Here is a 23,488-nt window from a genome sequence, read left to right as displayed (position 1 = left end):
CTTGTATCGGCAAGAATCAGTACTACATGAGCTTTAACATCTTTGCCATCACAATATTCTGTTTGGTATTGTTTGTGTCTCATTACAGTCACTCTATCTACTGGGCTCCTGAGTGGTGCAGCGGTCTAAGGCACTGCATCTCAGTGCTTGAGGTGTCCCTACAGACACCCTAGTTCAATTCCAGGCTGTATTACAACTGGCTGTGATTGGGTGTCCCATAGGGTGGTGCACAATTGGCCCAGTGTTGTCTGGGCTTGGCCGGTCATTATCTTGTAAATAAGAATTTGATCTTAACTGCCAAGTTAAATAAACGTAAAATAATATATATTTTTAAAATCCATATCAAATGAATATTTTTAACAGCAAGTCTTCCCTTCACTAGAGGTCTTAAAACATACAGTTATGAATATAACCACTGTTCCCTGAAGGAGGGAACAGTGGTTATAACATATAGGTATAACATACCTATGGGCAGTCAACAACAAATCATACTCACCTGAAAACTGAAATCATGCCCAACTGGCCAATGGATGCCAAGCTCGCCCTCAGAAACCCCGCCTTCCTGGCTATAATACAGGGGCCCGCATTAATTTCCTCAATTCAGTAACGCTCTTTAGTGATCCCAAACCCCATGACGGCGCGATGTCAAAATACAGTACCAGTCAAAAGTTTGGACACAACTACTTATTCCAGGGTTTTTCTTTATTTTTACTATTTTCTACATTGTAGAATAATAGTGAAGAGTCAATGATGCTTTACCCTGGTCTCCTAAAATGTATTTTGGCTCACATGTCATACTACAGGGTATAGAGACAAAAACCGTACCTGTACCATTACACTGGGTCCACTTAGTGTCAGACTTGGTATCAGGATGTTTTCATGTTGGTGTAGAGTCTACACTGTCAGTAAAAGGAGTCACATTACTACTAGGGAACTATATTGCTGGTGGTAACGTCACTCTTGTGTTAGAAGTAGTAGACAACCCAGAAATCAAAACTGCAGATGATAAATTGGTTCAAGCATTTCCACGTTTCCCCTGCTTGTGTGTTAACGAGGGTACAATCTCGCAAGCTGGGAGATGTGGTGGATTTGTCTAGTTCCATTTTTGAGAATGTTGAGGTAGAAGACAATGCACCGAGTATTCCTTCTTCAAGGCCGACAGTATTTACCCCCGTAAAAACTAAGGCAAAGGAAAGCGAAATCGCACCCCAATTACATGTTATTCTTTTGTCTGTCACCCCTGAGAAGGTGATTGAATGTCAAAAAGGAGACACCAGTCTTCGCAAGTGTTTTGCTTCAGTAATTTCCACTGAGGAAGCTAAAACTAAGGAGACTGCCTACTTTATGGAAGCAGGAGTTTTGATGCATAAATGGGCAGCTCATGACACCGTTAATGACTGGAGTGAAGTGTGTCAAGTGGTTGTTCCTACACCATTCTGACAGCATATGCTCTCACTCGCCAATGACCAGGCATAGTTCGGATATTTGGGGATCACGAAGACTTATAACCGAGTACTTCAACATTTTTTCTGGACAGGTTTGAAGTCTGACTTGGTCCAATTTTGTAAAACATGTCATGTATGTCAACTCACTGGGAAAGCGATTCAAACAGCTCCTCATGCGCCGCTCTGCCCGATTCCTGCAGCTACAGTCACACTCATTCTTGAATGAGTGATAATCGATTGTGTAGGCCCGTTGCCGAAAACCAGGTCAGTTAACCAGTTCTTACTAACAATAATGTGCAGTGCTACTCGATACCCAGAGGCTATCCCTCTCAGTACTGTAATGGCTAAGACTGTGGTGAAGGCACTAGTGAAGTTCTTCTCTATGTTTGGACTCCCTAAAGTAATCCAAACTGATCAGGGAACCAACTTTATGTCATAACTGTTCTCAAATGTGTTAAAGACACTGTGTATTTCCCATCAGTATCATCCGGAGAGTCAAGGGGCCCTCGAACGCTGGCATCAGATGCTAAAGGCGATGCTATGCAAGTATTGCATGGATACCAGTACCAACTGGGATGAGGGCGTGCCCTTTGTCCTATTTGCTATCAGGGAAACAATACAAGAGTCCTTAGGGTTCAGCCCTGCGGACCTTGTGTTTGGACACACCCCACAGAGTCCGCTAAAAGTTTTTAAGGAGCATATCCTATCTCCTACACCCAGTAGCGTAGCTAAAAATGTGTTGGATTATGTCAGTAAGATGCGGGAGAGGATGCACGCCGCATGTGCGTTAGCCCAAAAGTCTCCCTCTTCGTCTCAAAAGTGCATGAAATGACATTATGACAAAGAGGCTGTTGGCCGTTCTTTTGAACCAGGGGATCAAGTCTTAGTTTTGTTGCCAATCCCTGGCTCATCTCTGTCGGCACGTTTTTCTGGGCCATATCTTGTGGAAAATAAACTCAGTGACACCAATTATGTGATAAAGACCGTAGGCATTCTTCCCGTGTGTGTCATGTTAACAGAACAGGATAAGGAGGACGGGTTGGAGTTACGCCATACGTTACAGCAGTGTGAACGCAAATGTAATTCAGGCATGCTGAAAAAGTTACCCTCTCAAATGGAACATTTGGATAACGATCAAACTAATGATGTTATCCTATTGATAAATAGTTTTCTCAATGTGTTTCATGAAGTTCCAAGTCGCACATCCATCTTGGAACATGACGTTGATGTGGGGAACGCTGCTCCTATACGTCAGCATCCGTACCGGGTTAATGTGAAGAAAAGGGAAGTAATGAAAAGTGAGGTAGCTTATTTATTACAGAATGACATGACAAAACCCAGTAACAGCTCCTGAAGTTCCCCATGTATTCTTGTTCATAAGCCTGACGGCACGTCCTGCTTATGTATGGACTATCATCGCGTAAATGCAGTTACAAAGACAGATTATTTTCCATTACCTCACTTAGATGACTGCATTGATAGAATTGGTTCTGCTGCTTACGTTAGTAAGTCAGATTTGCTAAAAGGAGCTTCTGACATCTCGCCTTTCGTTACACCTCATAACTTCGTACAATACACTGTGATGCCCTTTGGAATGTGTAATGCACCTGCTACTTTTCAACTCCTAGTTAACATTGTGTTCGCGGATGTGCCAAATTCTACTGCTTACCTTGACGATGTTGTGGTTCATTCGTCTACTTGGTCTGATCATCTCGCCACCTTGAAAAGTGTGTTTCAGCGGTTGGAGAATGCTTATTTAACCCTCAATTTGGCCAAGTGTGAGTTTGGGAAGGCTACTGTGACTTACTTAGGGAAGCAGGTGGGATGAGGTAAAGTGCGCCCAGTAACTGACAAAATGGAAGCAATTGTTACTTTTCCTACACCCACGACTCACCGCCAGTTGAGCAGATTCCTGGGGATGGTAGGGTACTATCGTACATTCTGTAAGAATTTTTCGGCGGTAGTAGCTCCCGTTACATCTCTGCTTAGTCCCAAAGTACCATATAAGTGGTCCCAGGACTGTAACTATGCGTCTTTGAGTCTGACAAAGCGCTACTTTGTAGTGCCCAAGTGCTTGCTGACTCCTTAATAAACCTTAATAAATTGGACGTAGATGCTAGTATAGGGGGGGTGGGTGTGGTTCTCTTGCAGGAAGATGAAGAGGGAATGGATTGGCCCGTCAGTTTCTTCTCCCGTAAGTTCAACTCGTGTCCGTCAAAGTACTCCACTATTGAACAAGAGACGCTGGCTTTATTGCTAGCCTTACAGTTCTTTGGGGTATATGTGGGCTCCAGTGCCTTGCCTGTACTGGTCTTCACAGACTATAATCCTTTGGCGTTTTTGAAGCAAATGTACAATCAGAACCGACGACTTATGCGGTGGGCTCTGATTGTACAAGGATACAATGTAAAGATTCATTATGTGAAGGGTCCGGCGAATGTGGTTGCTGACGCTCTATCATGAGTTTAGTAACTGGGGATCCGTGTTGGGTTTGCAAACTTACAGTTTGCAGGTTTTGGGGTGGGCGTGTTACGTTCCCCAGTTTCTGTGTTGTTGTGGGTTTGTATGTATGTGTATGTATTTCAGGAAATGGCTTCCTGGATTCCCTCAAGCAGCTGATTGGTCGGCCCCATTGCAGATTGGAGCTGACCCCGCCCTCTCGTCAGGGGACCCCGCCCTCTGACCCCGCCCTCTCGTACAGCTGTCTGCAATTATGACTCCTTCTCCAGCTGTATAAAAGCCTGTGTTTTTGCTCAGAGAGAGCTTCTTGGTATGTCCTGTGTTGGTTGTTGCTCAGAGACAGGTTTTGTTAAGCATTTTGTAGCCGCTACTTCTGAGGTATGTGGGTGTCAATAGGATGCAGTATTTTTGATAATTGAAATTGTTTTGTATTATTCTTCCATTTGTTCCCGGGGGGGAAGGGGAAGGAACCTTGGGAGTGCTTAGGCAAGAGGCCTGCGGGCATACATATACCCGTAGTATATACTATGTCTATGCACACTAGGTAAGACCTGGGCAGACCATCCCCTGTATTTTGGTTAGTGCGCCAGGTGGTGCTAGTTAGGTAAGTTGTGGATAGTTAGGAGATCGGTCTCTTTAACTTTCTTTGCTTTGGTTCCATTCAGCCCCTTTTCCCAAAAATTACTGTGTGAAGGAATAAATTCCCTGTTAATGGTAAAATTCTCTGTTTCAGTCATCCTTACCCGCACCTACAGTCACAGACATCCTTACCCGCACCTACAGTCACAGACATCCTTACCAGCACCTACAGTCACAGACATCCTTACCCGCACCTACAGTCACAGTCATCCTTACCCGCAGCTACAGTCACAGACATCCTTACCCGCACCTACAGTCACAGACATCCTTACCCACAGCTACAGTCACAGACATCCTTACCCGCACCTACAGTCACAGACATCCTTACCCGCACCTACAGTCACAGACATCCTTACCCGCACCTACAGTCACAGACATCCTTACCTGCACCTACAGTCACAGACATCCTTACCCGCACCTACAGTCACAGTCATCCTTACCCGCAGCTACAGTCACAGACATCCTTACCCGCACCTAGTCACAGACATCCTTACCCGCACCTACAGTCACAGACATCCTTACCCACAGCTACAGTCACAGACATCCTTACCCGCACCTACAGTCACAGACATCCTTACCCGCACCTACAGTCACAGACATCCTTACCCGCACCTACAGTCACAGACATCCTTACCCGCACCTACAGTCACAGACATCCTTACACGCACCTACAGTCACAGACATCCTTACCCGCACCTACAGTCACAGACATCCTTACCCGCACCTACAGTCACAAACATCCTTACCCGCACCTACAGTCACAGTCATCCTTACCCGCACCTAGTCACAGACATCCTTACCCGCACCTACAGTCACAGACATCCTTACCCGCAGCTACAGTCACAGACATCCTTACCCGCACCTAGTCACAGACATCCTTACCCGCACCTACAGTCACAGACATCCTTACCCGCAGCTACAGTCACCGACATCCTTACCCGCACCTACAGTCACAGACATCCTTACCCGCACCTACAGTCACGGTCATCCTTACCCGCGGGACACTACCCAGCCCATGAGAACCCACTGCAAACAGTAGTCACGGGTGACAGTAGTCACAATGTCCTTAGGCACGACGGGAATACCTTGAGAAACCGATGTGGCGAGATGTGTCCAGACGTGTAGCAATCACCCAGTTCTGAAAGAGACACATAAACAGAAGTCCCAGAGGCACCAAATCTATCACAGAGGCCATCAGACCCAATAACCACAGGCACAAGCGAAAAGGCACAGAGTGCACCAGCTGAAACTGTGCCAGACAGAGCCGGAATGCGATCCTCTTCTGTTGGGACAAAAACTTTTCTTGTTATCCACTATGAACTCCAGAGACTGAATATGGGAAACCCGTGTGGCAGTGTGGAGCTCCACCTATTCCCTCGACTCCACTACGATCAGCCAATCGTCCAGATAGGCCAATACTCTGATCCCCTGGCACCACAAGGGCTCAGAGTATTGGTGCGGGGTGATAGGGAGAGCACAAAAGGCAGGACCAGAAACTCTTAGACTACACCCTCGAAATTAAACATCAGAAACGTTCTGTGGAGAGGATGTATAGCCACATGAAAATATGCATCCTTCAAATTAGAGGTTGACCGATTAATCGGAATGGCCGATTAATTAGGGCCGATTTCAAGTTTTCATAACAATCGGAAATCGGTATTTTTGGACAACGATTTGGCCTATTTTTAATTAATGTTTTAAAAACACCTTTATTTCATCTTTATTTAACTAGGCAAGTCAGTTAAGAACACATTCTTATTTTCAATGATGGCCTAGGAACGGTGGGTTAACTACCTTGTTCAGGGGCAGAACGACATATTTTTACCTTGTCAGCTCGGGGATTCAATCTTGCAACCTTACAGTTAACTAGTCCAACGCTCTAACCACCTGCCTCTCATTGCACTCCACGAGGAGCCTGCCTGTTACGCGAATGCAGTAAGCCAAGGTAGGTTACTAGCTAGCATTAAACTTATCTTATAAAATACAATCAATCAATCATAATCACTAGTTAACTACACATTGGTTGATGATATTACTAGTTTATCTAGCGTGTGCATATAATCGATGCGGTGCGTATTTGCGAAAAAGGACTGTCCTTGCTCCAATGTGTACCTAACCATAAACATCAATGCCTTTCTTAAAACCAATACACAGAAGTATATATTTTTAAACCTGCATATTTAGCTAAAAGAAATCCAGGTTAGCAGGCAATATTAACCAGGTGAAATTGTGTCACTTCTCTTGCGATTATTGCACACAGTCAGGGTATATGCAACAGTTTGGGCCGCCTAATTTGCCAGAATTTTACGTAATTATGACAAAACATTGAAGGTTGTGCAATGTAACAGGAATATTTAGACTTATGGATGCCACCCGTTAGATCAAATACGTAACGGTTCTGTATTTCACTGAAAGAATAAACGTCTTGTTTTCGAAATGATAGTTTCCGGATTCGACCATATTAATGACGTAAGGCTCATATTTCTGTGTGTTATTATGTTATAATTAATTCTATGATTTGATAGAGCAGTCTGACTGAGCGATGGTAGGCACCAGCAGGCTAGTAAGCATTCATTCAAACAGCACTTTTGTGCGTTTTGCCAGCAGCTCTTTGCTGTGCTTCAAGCCCATCAACTCCCGAGATTAGGCTGGGGTGCGCACTAATAGCGTTTCAAACGTCACTCGCTCTGAGACTTGGAGTAGTTATTCCCCTTGCTCTGCAAGGGTAACACTGCTTCGAGGGTGGCTGTTATCGATGTGTTCCTGGTTCGAGCCCAGGTAGGGGCGAGGAGAGGGACGGAAGCTATACTGTTACACTGGCAATACTAAAGTGCCTATAAGAAGATCCAATAACCAAAGGTATATGATATACAAATGCTATAGAGAGAAATTGTCATATAATTCCTATAATAACTACAACCTAAAACGTCTTACCTGGGAATATTGAAAACTCATGTTAAAAGGAAACACCAGCTTTCATATGTTCTCATGTTCTGAGCAAGGAACTTAGACGTTCGCTTTCTTACATGGCACATATTGCACTTTTACTTTCTTCTCCAACACTTTGTTTTTGCATTATTTAAACCAAATTGAACATGTTTCATTATTTATTTGAGGCTAAATTGATTTTATTGATGTATTATATTAAGTTAAAATACGTGTTCATTCAGTATTGTTGTAATTGTCATTATTACAAATAAAGTAAAAAAATCGGCCAATTAATCGGTATCGGCTTTTTTGGGGTCCTCCAATAATCGGCATCGGCGTTGAAAAAAATCAGAATCGGTCGACCTCTACTTCAGATCTATGGACGTGAACCAATCGCAGGAACGCGCCGACTGCGAAGTATGAGCATGAAACCTTGTCCAGGATGGGACGCCATGTTCCATTGCTCTTGGGAACTAAAAAGTACCGGCTGTACCAACCACTCTGTACTTCTGACACTGGGACCAGCCGAAAAGCCTGCTTTGAACAAGGTCCTAGCGCCTCAAGACAGGCGCTAGAACTTTGGGGATCATTGACGTAATGACGCCACGAAAAGGAGGAGGAGGCAAAGCCTTGTGACCACATTCAAAGACCGGGCTGCTACACCCTCAGCCTGGGACACTTTGTCCAGCTGATCCGCTGAGAACTGGCACTGTTAATTCGGAAGCACCTGCTAGGATTTTCCCCCTTGTTAGCCTCTGGAGCTAAGTAACTCGCCAGCTTTCAATCCATTAGTGGTGTTCAAACGAGACCCGCCTCCTCCATACCCTCTACATTTCTTAACTCACAATAACTTGGTAGCACCAGTCTGGCTGAATGAGGGGAATCCCAGGTCGCCTTTAAATCATCGGCAAAATCTTTAAACAGGGGTAAGCAACACTTCACCGCTGCAGGGACAGGAAGTAAATACCTCCCCCCAAACCTGGAGGAACTCTGGTGCGGGGGAGAAGATGGCAAATCCACCCCCAGCCGCTCTACGACACATCTACATCAAAGGTGCATTAACCACCAATGGTTCACTCACCAATGGTTCACAGCCAATGGCTTTGCATTAACCACCAATGGTTCACTCACCAATGGTTCACAGCCAATGGCTTTAGGCTGCCCCGGACTGATATCATCCGATTTGCACACTGAAAACCCTCCAGAGCCAACCAGGGATAGTATATCATCCCCGGAATCTGGACTCTGACCACTGCCAGAGAAGCCGGAATGAGCCTAACTCGGCTTAAATGTCACCCTAGTAAACTCAGACCACCGCTGCTACTCTCTCCTGATCTCAGACAACCACATTTCAGAGATCGCTTCACCAGCAGACCCTTCGCCAGCAGCCCCAATTTTTCTCACAAAGTCAGCTCGACGGCCAATGGAAGTTGAACCCAGCCGGAGACAATAGTCACATGAACTGATCCGAGCCAAAGCCTCCTGAGCGTGTTTTCACCCCAGGCAAACAGGACAGCACTCGTGAGTATCTTTCATTTTCATTGTGAAACCACATGCCCTACGGAAAGATCAGAGGTCCAAACTCGGATGCTTAGCCTTTTTGAACGTACTCTTACCAACGGCCATCTTACTCAAGCAAGGAAGCACTGGGTTCACAAGCAGAGCAGAAAATCGTGTTTTTTTTAGCAAACACAAATCCTACCCAAGCAAGGAAGCATTAGCTACACAAGCAGAGCAGAAAGTAGTCCGCTTTTAGCAAACAGAAAAACCAAGACTCAAGACTTGCAACATCTATTGGGACGAGTACTCTCTCCCCACTAACAGACACCTAAGTCAGCACCGAATCTCGTAGTCTTCATGTGCTTGAAAGGTTTCTAAATTGCGTGACACGTTCTTCCTTCAAGCGAGCTGAAGAGGAAATAACTGAGGAAATGAATGCGAGCCCTGGTATTATAGCCAGGAAGGTGGGGTTTCCATGGGTGGGCTCAACATCCATTGGCCCGTTGGGCGTAATTTCTGTTTTCTTCAGGTGAATTTGATTGATCGTTGATTCCACATAGTATGTTATACCGATTGACAGACTGAAAGGGAACTTCTAGTCACTTCAAGGCCTTTTTTAACACATTCTATTCTGATGTCTTTGTCTGGGAGAAATAACACCTTCATGGTCATTTGGATGTTAATGCAGGCGTGTGTGAGGGTGAGAGACAAGCAGGCTGGCTAACAGAGCCACAGAGGAGACTACAGTAGTGTCTACCAGGGCAAATACAAACACACTGTGTTGATCTTCTATAGAGGAGTTGCATAGCAACAAGGAGGCTGACCTGCAGTGATCCCACCCTCCCCTAGCTCCCACCTCCACCTTGTACTGTTCACTTCTAAAATACACTGACTACTAGTACTACTACTACACTTGCCTTTGTTCATAAATCACCACTTCAAACCATGTGCTTAGCAGGCAAAAGGCTATTCTCAAGGCATGGCCTGTTGGATTTCTGTATTCCAAACACCACTGCTTTGACAGTTTGTACATATTCAATAGTTTTTGCCTTGGTGCTGTGTTGTTGAACCAGCAGGCGCTGCAGCATATTAGTATATATCATAAATGTTTTCTCTTATTTTTGTGGTAATTTTCTTGGTCAGATAATTTGCACCCCCCTTCAACTGAATTAATTGTTTCCTGCCCCCGTACAAATAGTGCTGCGTCGCCCAAGGAATGCTAGACAGATGAGTTGCTGCCTGGGACATTGACGGAGAGCTTTAACACAAAGATGATTTCTCATGCATCATTCTGTCACTGTGTTATAGTTGAGCCTTCGCTCCCTGATTCTGCCGAGCAGAAATTAATGCTTATCACTATTATGGAAACCGAGGAATTCAGGGGATTGGCCCTCATCACAGAACAAGCCTTTTAATCATTCCATTTAAAAATGGAAAAAATAAAATGCTGCTTTTTTTCATGCTACATCTGGGATCACAGCCTTTTCAAAGGAACTCACTGATTACTGTAACATGCAACAAAATGTCATCAGCTGATATCATGTCTCAGAGCCGCTTCACTTTATGTAACATCAACAGTAGCAAAAGCAAAAGATATGAGCAAAAGGAGGTGATCAGAAGTCGAACTGGCTTCAGTGAAACAGCGTTTCCTGCAGGGATCCAGGTGTCTCTAGCCTTGCCCCCAACTGACCCCTGACCCCTTAACCCCAACACCCATCATTACTTGTGCCTGATGTTATAACCTATTGTAATACTAATACAAGTATTATTACAAAAATGGTGGCAAAATCCTATTGAATTGGTTGGTTTGATACTGTGAATCTGATTCACAGCTTTAAAATGAGGTGATTCTAAACTGAGCTTGATCCCAATGTAACATATAGATCTGGACAGAGGTTAGGCTAGAGTACCTGAATCCGGTAGAAAACAACACCTGAAAACAAGAGCTACACACAAGAGAACAGAAATATACACATAAACTATCCAAAGCATCGAAACGTAAAAGTCAGCAATCATCATACAAAGCAAATTGAACATTAGAAAACAAAATACCATTGTTTTCCTTTTGGACTAGTGGTTGGTGGATTCAAATTAAACAAGGCTAAAGAAAACCAAAAAAATCAACGCAGAATAACCTTGAACTGAATCGAATGCAAGTGACTTCCAAAAATGAAGAAAACAAGAGATAAATAATTTTGTCAACATGGACATCTGGCATTCAGTGAAGTTTTAATTACCTCTTTACGCCATAGGCCATATTAAGCAAATTGTCCAGCCTGTAAAGAGAAGGAGGGTTCTGGGGTTAATGCCAGGCAGATGGTCGACTCACTCAATGGAACTAATGCTACATCCCTGCCTCAATCAAAGAAGAAAGCCATCCAGAGATGGGCCATTACACTGAGGAGCCACACCAGTCAGGGTTGGGGTCATTCACACAGTAACTAAGTAGCAGGCTAGCTAGCAATAGTACTGTACAGCGCTATCACAAGAGGTCACTCTGACGCCCAATCAGCCAGCACAATGAGACCCATTTTCACACTCCACACATTCTTATGCTGCATGTGGCTTTCAGAGTGGTTCCACTGTACATCTCTGCTGTTGTGTTGAGGTCAAATAATTGATAAGTGATTTATAATTGTGGTTTAAGCCATAGTACTTACGTCAAAGAAAATTTAGAAATCTTGTCTTTCTCATTCAATTCAATGTCGATCCTGAGTCTAGACAGCATAATGAAAGAATGATTCTTTTCATTATTATTCCATGTGGCATTAAGGTACTTTGCCATTATGTTTGTAATTTTCAAGAAGGGTGTGAGACAAATTGAACATATATTATAGTACTAAATAGAAGCCTACAATAATAATTCAAAAATCAAGACATGCCCCCTTCTCCAGAGTTCTGTCAGTGTAATGGTCATTTTGTGAAAGATAGTAAAGGTTTTAAGACAGGAAGATGACAGGAATAAAGTTGCATAGTAAAACAATAACTGACCAAAAGTAACAGTAACTGACCAAAACATTTTGTTTCCCGTTGACGCCTTTCCATGTGGAAAGGGTATAACGTTTCATATGGGATGGTGTGTGTTAAGCCCAAATCAAACTAAACGTTTATTGTTTTTATGCACGTGAACATGCTGGAATTAGAATGCACGGTAGTGAAGGATAGAAAACAGGAGGTCCACGTGTGAGCGTCAATAGCATCATAGAGCGTCAAATTAGAAAGCGGGTCTATTTTTCTCGTGTCAACGCAGCTACGCAAAGCAATGCTGGTAAAATGATCGGATAAATTGCCAGAAAGTAGGCATTGTTACGTCTGGAATTGTGACATGTATAGATAAAACCTTCTATTTATTGTTGATAATAATACTGCCAGTGCCAATAATACATATTTGAAAACAACAATGTTATGCCTTAGATGTGTTGATTTCGATCACAGGCATATAGACTAGGCAGGAAACTCCAGGAACTCCGATTTCAAGAGAGAATACTGTTAGTAGAAAGAACGAGACTAGCTAAATTCTTTATAAACCGCTCGGGTTTATTCTCTACAACTGTCCTCATAAACATTTGTGAGCTAACATAACAATTGTTTAGAGCAGGCAGGTACAGTGGCTCCCGCAGGACATATAAGGTGAGTCAAAGGAACACAACAATAATTCACAAGGGCTACATAGCGAACTTAATAAATAAACGGTTTATTATGGATTCTTATGACAATTAAGTTGGCATACGCTCTGCACTGAATGTGAATTGACACTTCACTCTTTAAAAAAAATCTATGTTTTACCCCCTTTTCTTCCCAATTTCGTGATATCCAAATGGTAGTTAGTCTTGTCCCATCGCTGCAACTCCCGTACGGACTCAGGAGAGGCGATGGCCGCACCAATGTGTCGGAATGCGCCCGGCCCGCCACAGGAGTTGCTAGAGCGTGATGGGACAAGGACATCCCAGCCGGGCCAAACCCTCCCCTAACCCGGACAGCGCTGGGCCAATTGTCCGAACCAGGATCTGTAGTGACACAGCTTGCACTGCGATGCAGTGCCCTAGACCGCCACTCGGGAGGCCTGACGCGCTCTACTCTTGTGTGCAAATTTGGACGCCGTTGACGCCGTCTCTCCGTGTGATTTGGGTTTTAGTCAGTGCTGCTAGCTGGCTGGGAGGAACAATCAGGCTGGTCATGCAGACGGATAGTCACTGTGCTCAGTGGGCCAAGGATGGAAGCCCCTCAGCCACATAAATCAGAGGCTTTTTGGATGCGGCCTACTTGGCCACTCAGTGACCTTCATGTGTCACATGGGTCTGCACTGTCTCATGTCTTATTAAGCCCTTCAGCCTAATGGAAGGGTTGGGAACTTGGGGCCATTCTAAAGTACTTCTCCCCTTCAAAACACACAGTCTGTCTGTGCTACAGGTCATCAGTGGGCAGAGATGCCGTCTGTGAACCTGACAAAAAAAATCTAAACAAAGCACAAAAATATGTTGACTCATTAAGGCAGCAATTAGGCCATTATGTGGGCTGGGACTGAGCAATCTGCTTTGTGGGTAAATGAGTCAATTGGACTGGAAGCTCTAAGGAGGCGCTTCAGGACGCTGTGCTGGAGACATCTGCTGGGCTGCTGCTGCAAAAACCAACCTGCCTTGGATGCCAGCTTTTCACACTGCCTCTCCAAGCCCTCAGCACACAATAGGGCCTTTGTGCTGCCTCTCAATGCATGTAAATGAGAAAGGTCCATTTAAAAAATCTGTTCAGTTAAAACCTGCTCATACCTTAGATATAATAAGCATAATTTACTTATTACTGTAATTATTAATGTGGAGAATCAGTAATAACTGAAACCTACTGTTTTTCTTTTCTTTTGTTTGCTTCTTAGAGGAGGACCAGAAAAACAGGCCTTACATTTAATGGTGGAAAATGGCCGACTTTGACAGGATAGGTGATGCACTTTCTGAGGTTGTGGGTTAGGTTAAGTCATGTGGCTGTTGGTTGTAATAGTGAGGTCTTTGTGTATTACAGGCAGCTAGCTAGCTCTTGATCGCCTAAGAGTGCTCAGACCGAGGAATCTGCAGAACCAAAAAATGTATTTATTCCTAACTTTGTTGGTCTTACTTTTCTGTAATCTGGGCCAAAATCTGAAATACATTTTTCGTTCAGGTCATAATTTGAATTTTCTCATTGTGATTATCATGAGTATCATGGGGTATATTTTATTTGGGAATGAACTGTGGATGGTAAGAGGGGATAACCGTTTGTTTCATTATGGAATAAGGAGAGTGATCTGATGAGGTGATGTGATGGAGACATTGTGAACGACAGAACCCCACTGTCTCTTGTGAACAGTTCTACTCTGATATGTGTGGAGCTTCAGGAAACCCACTCTTTTGGAACAGGAAATGCATTCTTGTTTGAATGCACCAAGAATCAGAGATCACATTGGTGATTGATGACTCAAAAGGTTGTTGATCGTTGCAATTAGACATAAAAATCCCATACTCAACTTTACAGTACATATTATATTCTCTCTGAACCAATAACCCAATGGCTGAACCTGACCATGACCTCCCGACCCTTGTTGTGAGCCCCAGGTGTTTACCTGAACCTCTGGGCCTGGTGGTGGAGGGGGCCTGGGTACCGGCGGTTGGGTGACTGGTACAGCTGGGACAGAAGGGCTTGGCTGGTCTTCTGGCTGGGGTTGTTGGCGAACTTGACGGTGATGGGCTCGGCAGCTCCAGAGGGTTTCTGTCCATTCAGCCCCTTGATGGCCTCCTCAGCCTCTATCCTCTTATCAAAGCGAATGAATCCCACACCCCGCGAACCACCTGTGGGGCCAACACATCACAAACAGGAGGGGCGTCCTTTTACTTCACGTGGTTCCGGTTAGATCACACACATCTACACATACATACTGTACATCTCACAGCCCATGTTCTCTGTTTCATACATGGTACAGAGAGGATATCTGTCTTTTTAGTCATGTATAAAGTAATGTTTTGTAAAGGGGATACAATGAGTTGGAAATTATTTGTTTTCCATTCTGGGAGGGATTGCTTTATGGGTTACTTAAAGAACACAGAATAGAGCAGAGGGAAAAGTGAAGGCACAGCCATGATTTCCTGTGCTGTCAAAGAAACAGTTAATTTGTCTTCCTCTCTCACAAAGAGTATGAGAGCTGATGCCCGCTGATGCAGAAATGCTGTTATGTTGTTTGGGTGCTAGCTGCTGTAGTGCTGTGTCTCCTCAGCTCGTTGAGGCTACTGCGTGAGGCACTTTGGACTCAGCACACACTGCAGCTCTCCTCCTAGCTGAAGGCCACACACTCAGGCCTCACGTCATGTTGTCGGTGACATTTGAGTCGTTTCCAAGGCAATGTATTTTGACCGCCACCTGAAAGTAACATTGAGAGACGCACTGCCCGGAAGGTCTTTTGTTGGGCTCCATAAATGCGGGCTTCTCATTTTTAATGAGGCTCGCTGACTGGCCCTGGGGATGCTCGCTCAGTGACAGCACGCTGCCAGGTCTATTTGCATAATACTGTGTGTGTACAGACTGGCATCTCTACACCACACACAGAAACACTTTTTATTGACATTTCGCTCTCTGCTCTCAAAACGCTGCTTGCGCTTATTGAGGTTTTTCTGTTCCACTGTCTCATTGTCTTCTTGAATCGGACTCCTTTGACATGTGCAGCCCTGAACAAATATTTACACACAATCTCTCCAATGCCAAATGCTTTCATTCACTCTAATGCTGTATTATTTTCACTGAGGCTTGCTGCCGTTCTTGACAATCTCTCCAAATCCCTTCCCTGCCTTCCCTGTATCTGTAATTTATAATTAGGTTGTCACAGCTAGAAAATAATGAACACATAGCCTGTTATTCCAAAGGGGTTTGAATTGTTGGCATACAGCTCTGGCTCCGGTGTGAAACTAGGGTCAATGCTGCTTCGGGAGAAAATACTGTCATACCGGTATTCCTAGGTGGTAACTAGTGCATACTGTTTTTGTATATTCTGTTGATTTGTTTGTCACTTTACACCGAGTGTACAAAACATGAGGAACACCTGCTCTTTCTATGACATAGGCTGACCAGGTGAATCCAGGTCAAAGCTATGACCCCTTATTGATGTCACTTGTTAAATCCACTTCAAATTAGTGTACACTGCATTTGGAAAGTATTCAGACCCCTTGACTTTTCCCCCATTTTGTTACATTACTGCCTTATTCCAAAATTGATTAAATCACCCCCCTCATCAATCCACACACAATACCCAGTAATGACAAAGCAAAAACAGGTTTTTAGACTTGTTGCACATTAAAAAAAATTAAGAAAGAAATATCAGATTTACATAAGTGTTCAGACCCTTTACTCAGTACTTTGTTGAAGCACCTTTGGCAGCAATTACAGTCTCGAGTCTTCTTGGGTATGAGGCTACAAGCTTGGCACACCTGTATTTGGGGTGTTTCTCCCATACTTCTCTGCAGATCCTCTCAAGCTTTCAGTTTAGATGGGGAGCGTCGCAGCACAGCTATTTTCAGGTCTCTCCAGAGATGTTCGATCAGGTTCAAGTCCGGGCTCTGGCTGGGCCACTCAAGTATGTTCAGAGATTTGTCCCGAAGCCACTCCTGCGTTGTCTTGGCTGTGTGCTTAGGGTTGTTGTCCTGTTGAAAGGTGAACCTTCATCCCAGTCTGAGGTCCTGAGCACTCTGGAGCAGGTTTTCATCAAGGATCTCTCTGTACTTTGCGCCATCTTTCCCTCGATCCTGACCAGTTTCTCAGTCCCTGCCTCTTAAAAACATCCCCACAGAATGATGCTGCTACCACCATGCTTCACCGTAGGGATGGTGCCAGGTTTCCTCCAGATGTGATGCTTGGCATTCAGGCCAAAGAGTTAAGTCTTGGTTTCATCAGACCAGAGATGACCAGACCATTGTTTCTCATGGTCAGAGTCCTTTAGGTGACCTTTGCAAACTCCAAGCGGGTTGTCATGTGCCTTTTACTGTGGAGTGGCTTCCGTCTGGCCACTCTACCATAAAGGCCTGATTGGTGGAGGGCTGCTGAGATGGTTGTCCTTCTGGAAGGCTCTCCCATCTCCGAAGAGGAACTCTGAAGGTTTGTCAGTGTGACCATTGGGTTCTTAGTTACCTCCCTGACCAAGGCCCATCTCCCCAATTGCTCAGTTTGGCCGGGCAGACAGCTCTAAGAAGAGTCTTGGTGGTTCCAAACTTCTTCCATTTAAGAATGGCCACTGTGTTTTCTGGGACAATTCCTTCGATCTCATTGCTTGGTTTCTGCTCTGACATGCACTGTCAACTGTTGGACCTTATATAGACAGGTGTGTGCCTTTCCAAATCATGTCCAATCAGTTGAATTTACCACAGGTGGGCTCCAATTAAGTTTTAGAAACATCTCAAGGATGATCAATGGAAACAGGATGCACCTCCGCTCAATTTCGAGTCTCATAGCAGATGGTAATACATTTACAAAAATGTCTAAAAAACAGTTTTCACTTTGTCATTATGGGGTATTGTGTGTAGATTGATATGGAAAAAAATGTATTTAATCCATTTTAGAATAAGGCTGTAAAATGTAGAAAATGTCAAGGGGTCTGAATACTTTCTGAATGCACTATAGATGAAGAGGAGGAGATAGGTTAAGGAATGATTTCTAAGCCTTGAGACAATTGAGCCATGGATTGTGTATGTGTGCCATTCAGAGAGTGAACGGAGTATGGTAGTAGGTGCCAGGCACACCGGTTTGAGTGTGTCAAGAACTGCAAAGCTGCTGGGTTTTTCACACTCAACAGTTTCCGTGTGTATCAAGAATGGTCTACCACCCAAATGACATCCAGCCAACTTAACACAACTGTGGGAAGCATTGGAGTCAACATGGGCCAGCATCCCTGTGGAATGCTTTCAACACCTTGTAAAGTCCATGCCCCAATGAATTGAGGCTGTTCTGAGGGCAAAAGGGGAAAAGGGATGGGGTGCAACTTAATATTAGGAAGGTGCTCCTAATGTTTAGTACACTTAGTGTGTAAAATCAGAGTTGGGCTTTGTTTTGCTCACTTCACTTTATGCATACCAACTGTGCAAAAACTGGTCGAATCAATATTGTTTTCACATCAATTCAACCCCACAAATCTATGAGACGACTTTGAATCAACGTGGAAAACGGATTGAATTTGCAAAAACTCATAACATAACATAACTACGTAGTTAAATAAAGGTTCAAATGTTATATTTCTTTTTAAATATGGGCTTTTTCTTTGGTTTACCAAACTTTTAACCTAAATCCAATGACATGGTGAATTTTTTGGGTTGGTTTCATGTTGAATTCACATTAGCTGACAACCCAACCAAATGTAAATCAAAACCTGACGCTGAACTGACGTCTGTGCCCAGTGGGTAGCTTTGTTTGTTCACCTTTTTCTACATAAACCCAATAGCTACTACTGTCAAGATAGGAGGGGTTGTATTATAAGACTACATTATTTTAGATGCAATGTGCTTATTTCACTGTTTCAGAGCTGTGAAATACATGTTGACACCCTATGGACTCTTCTCCTTTGGGGATATGATCACACCTCTTTGGAAGAGAGAAGACAAGCACCAGTCCTCTAAGACCCATGGCCTTGAACTGCACCAGGATGCAGATGCTTGAAGAGGTCTACACACCAGTATTGCTTGGCATAGAGATGAAGGCTGAAAACACATTCAGCGTGGGATCTGAGGAAAACACCCCAGCCACTTGAATGAAGTGGTGAACCGAAGAGGTGTCTTTAAGAAAGGAGTGTGAAGAGTGGAGGGCTACTGCATTGGTATCTGGGACTAGCTCTGTCCTTGTGTATGTGGAGAGGTAGAAGGGTATTGTGCCTGTACACTAGTGCTATGGAGAGAGGTGAGAGGGTATTGTGCCTGTACACTAGTGCTGTGGAGAGAGGTGAGAGGGTATTGTGCCTGTACACTAGTGCTGTGGAGAGAGGTGAGAGGGTATTGTGCCTGTACACTAGTGCTGTGGAGAGAGGTGAGAGGGTATTGTGCCTATACAGCAGTGCTGTGGAGAGAGGTGAGAGGGTATTGTGCCTGTACACTAGTGCTGTGGAGAGAGGTGAGAGGGTATTGTGCCTATACAGCAGTGCTGTGGAGAGAGGTGAGAGGGTATTGTGCCTGTACACTAGTGCTGTGGAGAGAGGTGAGAGGGTATTGTGCCTGTACACTAGTGCTGTGGAGAGAGGTGAGAGGGTATTGTGCCTGTACACTAGTGCTGTGGAGAGAGGTGAGAGGGTATTGTGCCTGTACACTAGTGCTGTGGAGAGAGGTGAGAGGGTATTGTGCCTGTACACTAGTGCTGTGGAGAGAGGTGAGAGGGTATTGTGCCTGTACACTAGTGCTGTGGAGAGAGGTGAGAGGGTATTGTGCCTGTACACTAGTGCTGTGGAGAGAGGTGAGAGGGTATTGTGCCTGTACACTAGTGCTGTGGAGAGAGGTGAGAGGGTATTGTGCCTTTACACTAGTGCTGTGGAGAGAGGTGAGAGGGTATTGTGCCTGTACACTAGTGCTGTGGAGAGAGGTGAGAGGGTATTGTGCCTGTACACTAGTGCTGTGGAGAGAGGTGAGAGGGTATTGTGCCTTTACACTAGTGCTGTGGAGAGAGGTGAGAGGGTATTGTGCCTGTACACTAGTGCTGTGGAGAGAGGTGAGAGGGTATTGTGCCTGTACACTAGTGCTGTGGAGAGAGGTGAGAGGGTATTGTGCCTATACAGCAGTGCTGTGGAGAGAGGTGAGAGAGACTTTGACCCCACTAACAGTAACACCTCTCATTTCTGCTTTCACTGCCCTATAGACATTCTGGGCATGAAGAGAAACACTGCTACTGCACTGCAAGGTCGGCTGGCCTAATGCAATTACACCACAGCAGGTTAGGCGACCATGACCTTTGACCCTGTGACTGTGATACAGTGGCAGAGAGACTTCATACAAGCAGTTCTGTGTGTCAGACTGCTGACAGCTGGTGCTTCAGAGGACAATCTAATGTAGGGTATCATTTGGATTCCATCTGGGGTTCCTCGAGCAAGGCAGAAACCGAACAAAACGATCCCAGAAGTAATTTACCTAATAGTTTAAAAAAAATAATGAAATGACTGTCTTAGTGTTGAGAAAAGAAAATGTCACTAGCTTTTTCAGCATTAACATAATGAGCTTCCAGCTGTTTTTTGTGGTTGTTTTTTTGTTTTTACAGCATACCGAAACAAAGCAAACATGCAGGCTGAGGGAGTCTGGGAAGCAGCCTGTACCATCAGCCAGTTCCAGCACTTATCACAGACCATACAGCATTAGGCCACAAATGCACAACGGTCTACAGGCACTTTCCTCCTCAGAAATCAGCTGGGCTTATGTAACTCTCTACCTGTGCTTATCTATTCCCAGCACACATGAACACGGAGAATGGCTGGTTTATTAATAACCCTAACTAGAACAAGGGAAGACAGTGGCAAGGAGCTGCTGGTGCCCTGACAAAGAATTCTGCATGCCCACTGCACTTGGGCACTACCAGGGCGCTCCCCAACACTACGCTCTCAGCCCGGGGACAATAAGACAAACATTCCTCTGGGAAATCTGGAGATCTGATAATCTGGCCAGGTGGCTGACGAAAGCCTTTGCTCTGCTCTCCAAACTTGAGCATTTTGCTGCCGTTTCTCATTCCACTCTTTTAAGTGGCTATGCCAACTGTATGGAACGTTTATTAAACAGTCACATTAAATACATTAGAGAAAGAAAAAAAACATCTTATCACCTCCTAATCAGAGAGAGCGAGAGAAAAAAAAGGCCTCGTTTTAAGTAACTCAGTTTGTGGGGATAGATACATATGGACTTTGAAAAGGCATTGGGATAGAAACCTTTGAAGAGCTTAGGTGCTCTCTGCTCCGCTCAGTAAAAGCAGAGTTAAAGCCATCTGTCTGCTTCTATGTGTGACCACAGGCCAAAGTAACCATGTAATACACTCCATGTTATGGAGTCTGGTGGGTTATAGACACCAGGACAGAGATGAATTGTACAAAGTCTTATTTTCCCTGTATATAAATCAGGTTTGCACCTACGTGGTCTTGATGTTTAGCCAAACATGGTGGGGATTCTATGCGAGCCAGAATGTACTACACCATATATCATCAACCTCCACTGTAAGAGTGTAGATGCGCATATGGAGAGGAAGTCACATACTGATTGATAAAGTAGAAATTCAATAGGGGTTGTATGTACAGCACCAGTCAAACATTTGGACACACTGACTCAATCCAGAGGTTTTCTTTATTTTGACTATTTTCTACATTGCAGAATAATTGTGAAGACATCAAAACTATGAAATAACACACATGGAATAATGTAGTAACCACAAAAGTGTTAAACAAATCAAAATATATTTTATATTTGAGATTCTTTAAAGCAGCCACCCGTTGCCTTGATGACAGCTTTGCACACTCATTCGCTCAACCAGCTTCATTAGGTAGTCACCTGGAATCCATTTCAATTAACAGGTGTGCCTTGTTAAAAATGAATTTGTGGAATTTATTTCCTTCTTAATGCGTTTGAGACAATCAGTTGTGTTGTGACAAGGTATGGGGTGGTAAACAGAAGACAGCACTATTTGGTAAAAGACCAAGTCCATATTATGGCAAGAACAGCTCAAATAAGCAAAGATAAATGACAGTCCATCATTACTTTAAGACATGAAGACATCAAGAACTTTGATAGTTTCTTCAAGTGCAGTCGTAAAAACCATCAAGCGCTATGACGAAACGGACTCTCAAGAGGACCAACCCAGGAAAGGAAGACCCAGAGTTATGGAGGATAAGTTCATTAGAGTTACCAGCCTCAGAAATTGCAGCCCAAATAAACGCTTCACAGAATCCAAGTAACAGACACACCGCAACATCAACTATTCAGAGGACACTGTGTGAAATCAGGCCTTCATGGCCAAATTGCTGCAAAGAAACCACTACTAAAGGACACCAATAAGAAGAAGAGACTTGCTTGGGCCAAGAAACACGAGCAATGGACTTTAGACTGGTGGAAATCTGTCCTTTGGTCTGATGAGTCCAAATTTGAGATTTTTGGTTCCAACCACTGTGTCTTTGTGAGACACAGAGGAGGTGAACGGATAATCTCTGCATGTGTGGTTCCCACCGTTAAGCATGGAGGAGATGTGATGGTGCTTTGCTATTGACTCTGTCAGTGATTTATTTTGAATTGAAGGCACACTTAACCAGCATGGCTACCACAGCATTCTGCAGCAATACGACATCCCATCTGGTTTGCGCTTAGTGGGACTGTCATTTGTTTTTCAACAGGACAATGACCCAACACACCTCCAGGCTGAGTAAGGGCTATTTGACCAAGGAGAGTGATGGAGTGCTGCATCAGATGACCTGGCCTCCGCAATCCCCTGACATCAACCCAATTGAAATGGTTTGGGATGAGTTGGACCTCAGAGTGAAGGAAAAGCAGCCAACAAGTGCCCAGCATATGTGGGAACTCCTTCAAGACCATTGGAAAAGCATTCCAGGTGAAGCTGGTTGAGAGAATGCCAAGAGTGTGCAAGGCAAAGGGTGGCTACTTTGAAGAATCTAAAATCTAAAATATATTTTGATGTGTTTAAAACTTGTTTGGTAACTACATGATTCCATATGTGTTATTTCATAGTTTGATGTTTTCACTATCATACTACAATATAGAAAATAGTACAAATAAAGAAAAACCCTTGAATGAGTAGGTGTGTCCTAACTTTTGACTGGTACTGTATGTGTGTAGTGCATATGAATGTTCTGCATGCTTATTATTGTAATATATAATAATAATATATGAGCAATAGTAAGTAGTCTGTATGACTAGGGGTAGACAACAACCCTCTGTAATATAAGAGAAACCGGCATTTTTTCACTTAAGGGTTTAACTGGTAAAAGCAAGCTCTCTGGATCAATTGTATTTGCTCTCATTGATGAGACGTGTATTGACTGACTGCTGTGCGCCTGGGCCCTGCAGAGATGTTCAGAATATTTAACTATTGATCAATGTCTCTCCATATTATATTTCCTTCACATTGATGTTAGCTTAAACCAGCTGTTCGTATTGAACATCATGATCTGACAACATTCCCAAAGGTTAGTGAGAGTGATGCGGTATAAAAATGCTGCTTCGCAATAGTTCTTCCAATATAGAGAAGAAATATATATATCCATTCTGCAGGGATCAATAGAAAGAGAGGGAGAGAAGAGAAAGATACTAATATTGACAAAACACTTTGGTTACATGATTGATGTGTTACGCAATGACTGCCAGGCCTGCAGAGAGGTCGAGCCAAAGGGCTCGTGTGTGATGTTCTGATTGTGTTGGAGAGAAGAATCTTCATGATCAGGACATTGCCACTCATGTGCGCTAAGGCTCTGTAATAACAGAACTCCCCATTCCTGACTTATTGTCAAGTCAATGTGAGTTCAGTCAGAAATACTTGGACTATTTGTAACA

The 23,488-nt window shown here is 44.0% G+C and overlaps 1 protein-coding gene across 7 annotated transcripts in view; it reads right to left on the bottom strand.

The window, feature by feature from the left end:
- The window catches only part of LOC112246858 (ELAV-like protein 4), an 89,885-nt gene that overhangs the window by 4,983 nt on the left and 61,414 nt on the right, over positions 1–23,488 (bottom strand). For 4 of the 7 annotated variants that reach the window (XM_024415474.2, XM_024415762.2, XM_024415918.2 and 1 more), the window contains 2 exons: positions 14,563–14,797; positions 11,210–11,248 (listed from right to left, as the gene is read on the bottom strand). In XM_024415474.2, the coding sequence (XP_024271242.1) occupies positions 11,210–11,248; positions 14,563–14,797 (274 nt within the window). The remainder of the gene's footprint in view (positions 1–11,209; positions 11,249–14,562; positions 14,798–23,488) is intronic. The other 3 variants (XM_024415546.2, XM_024415616.2, XM_024415688.2) reach the window with 3 other exon arrangements.

This window comes from Oncorhynchus tshawytscha, linkage group LG01 (assembly GCF_018296145.1).
Source record: "Oncorhynchus tshawytscha isolate Ot180627B linkage group LG01, Otsh_v2.0, whole genome shotgun sequence".
Lineage (NCBI taxonomy): Eukaryota > Metazoa > Chordata > Actinopteri > Salmoniformes > Salmonidae > Oncorhynchus > Oncorhynchus tshawytscha.
The sequence above is the reverse complement of the archived record's forward strand: the minus strand, read 5'-3'. Positions and strand labels throughout refer to the sequence as shown.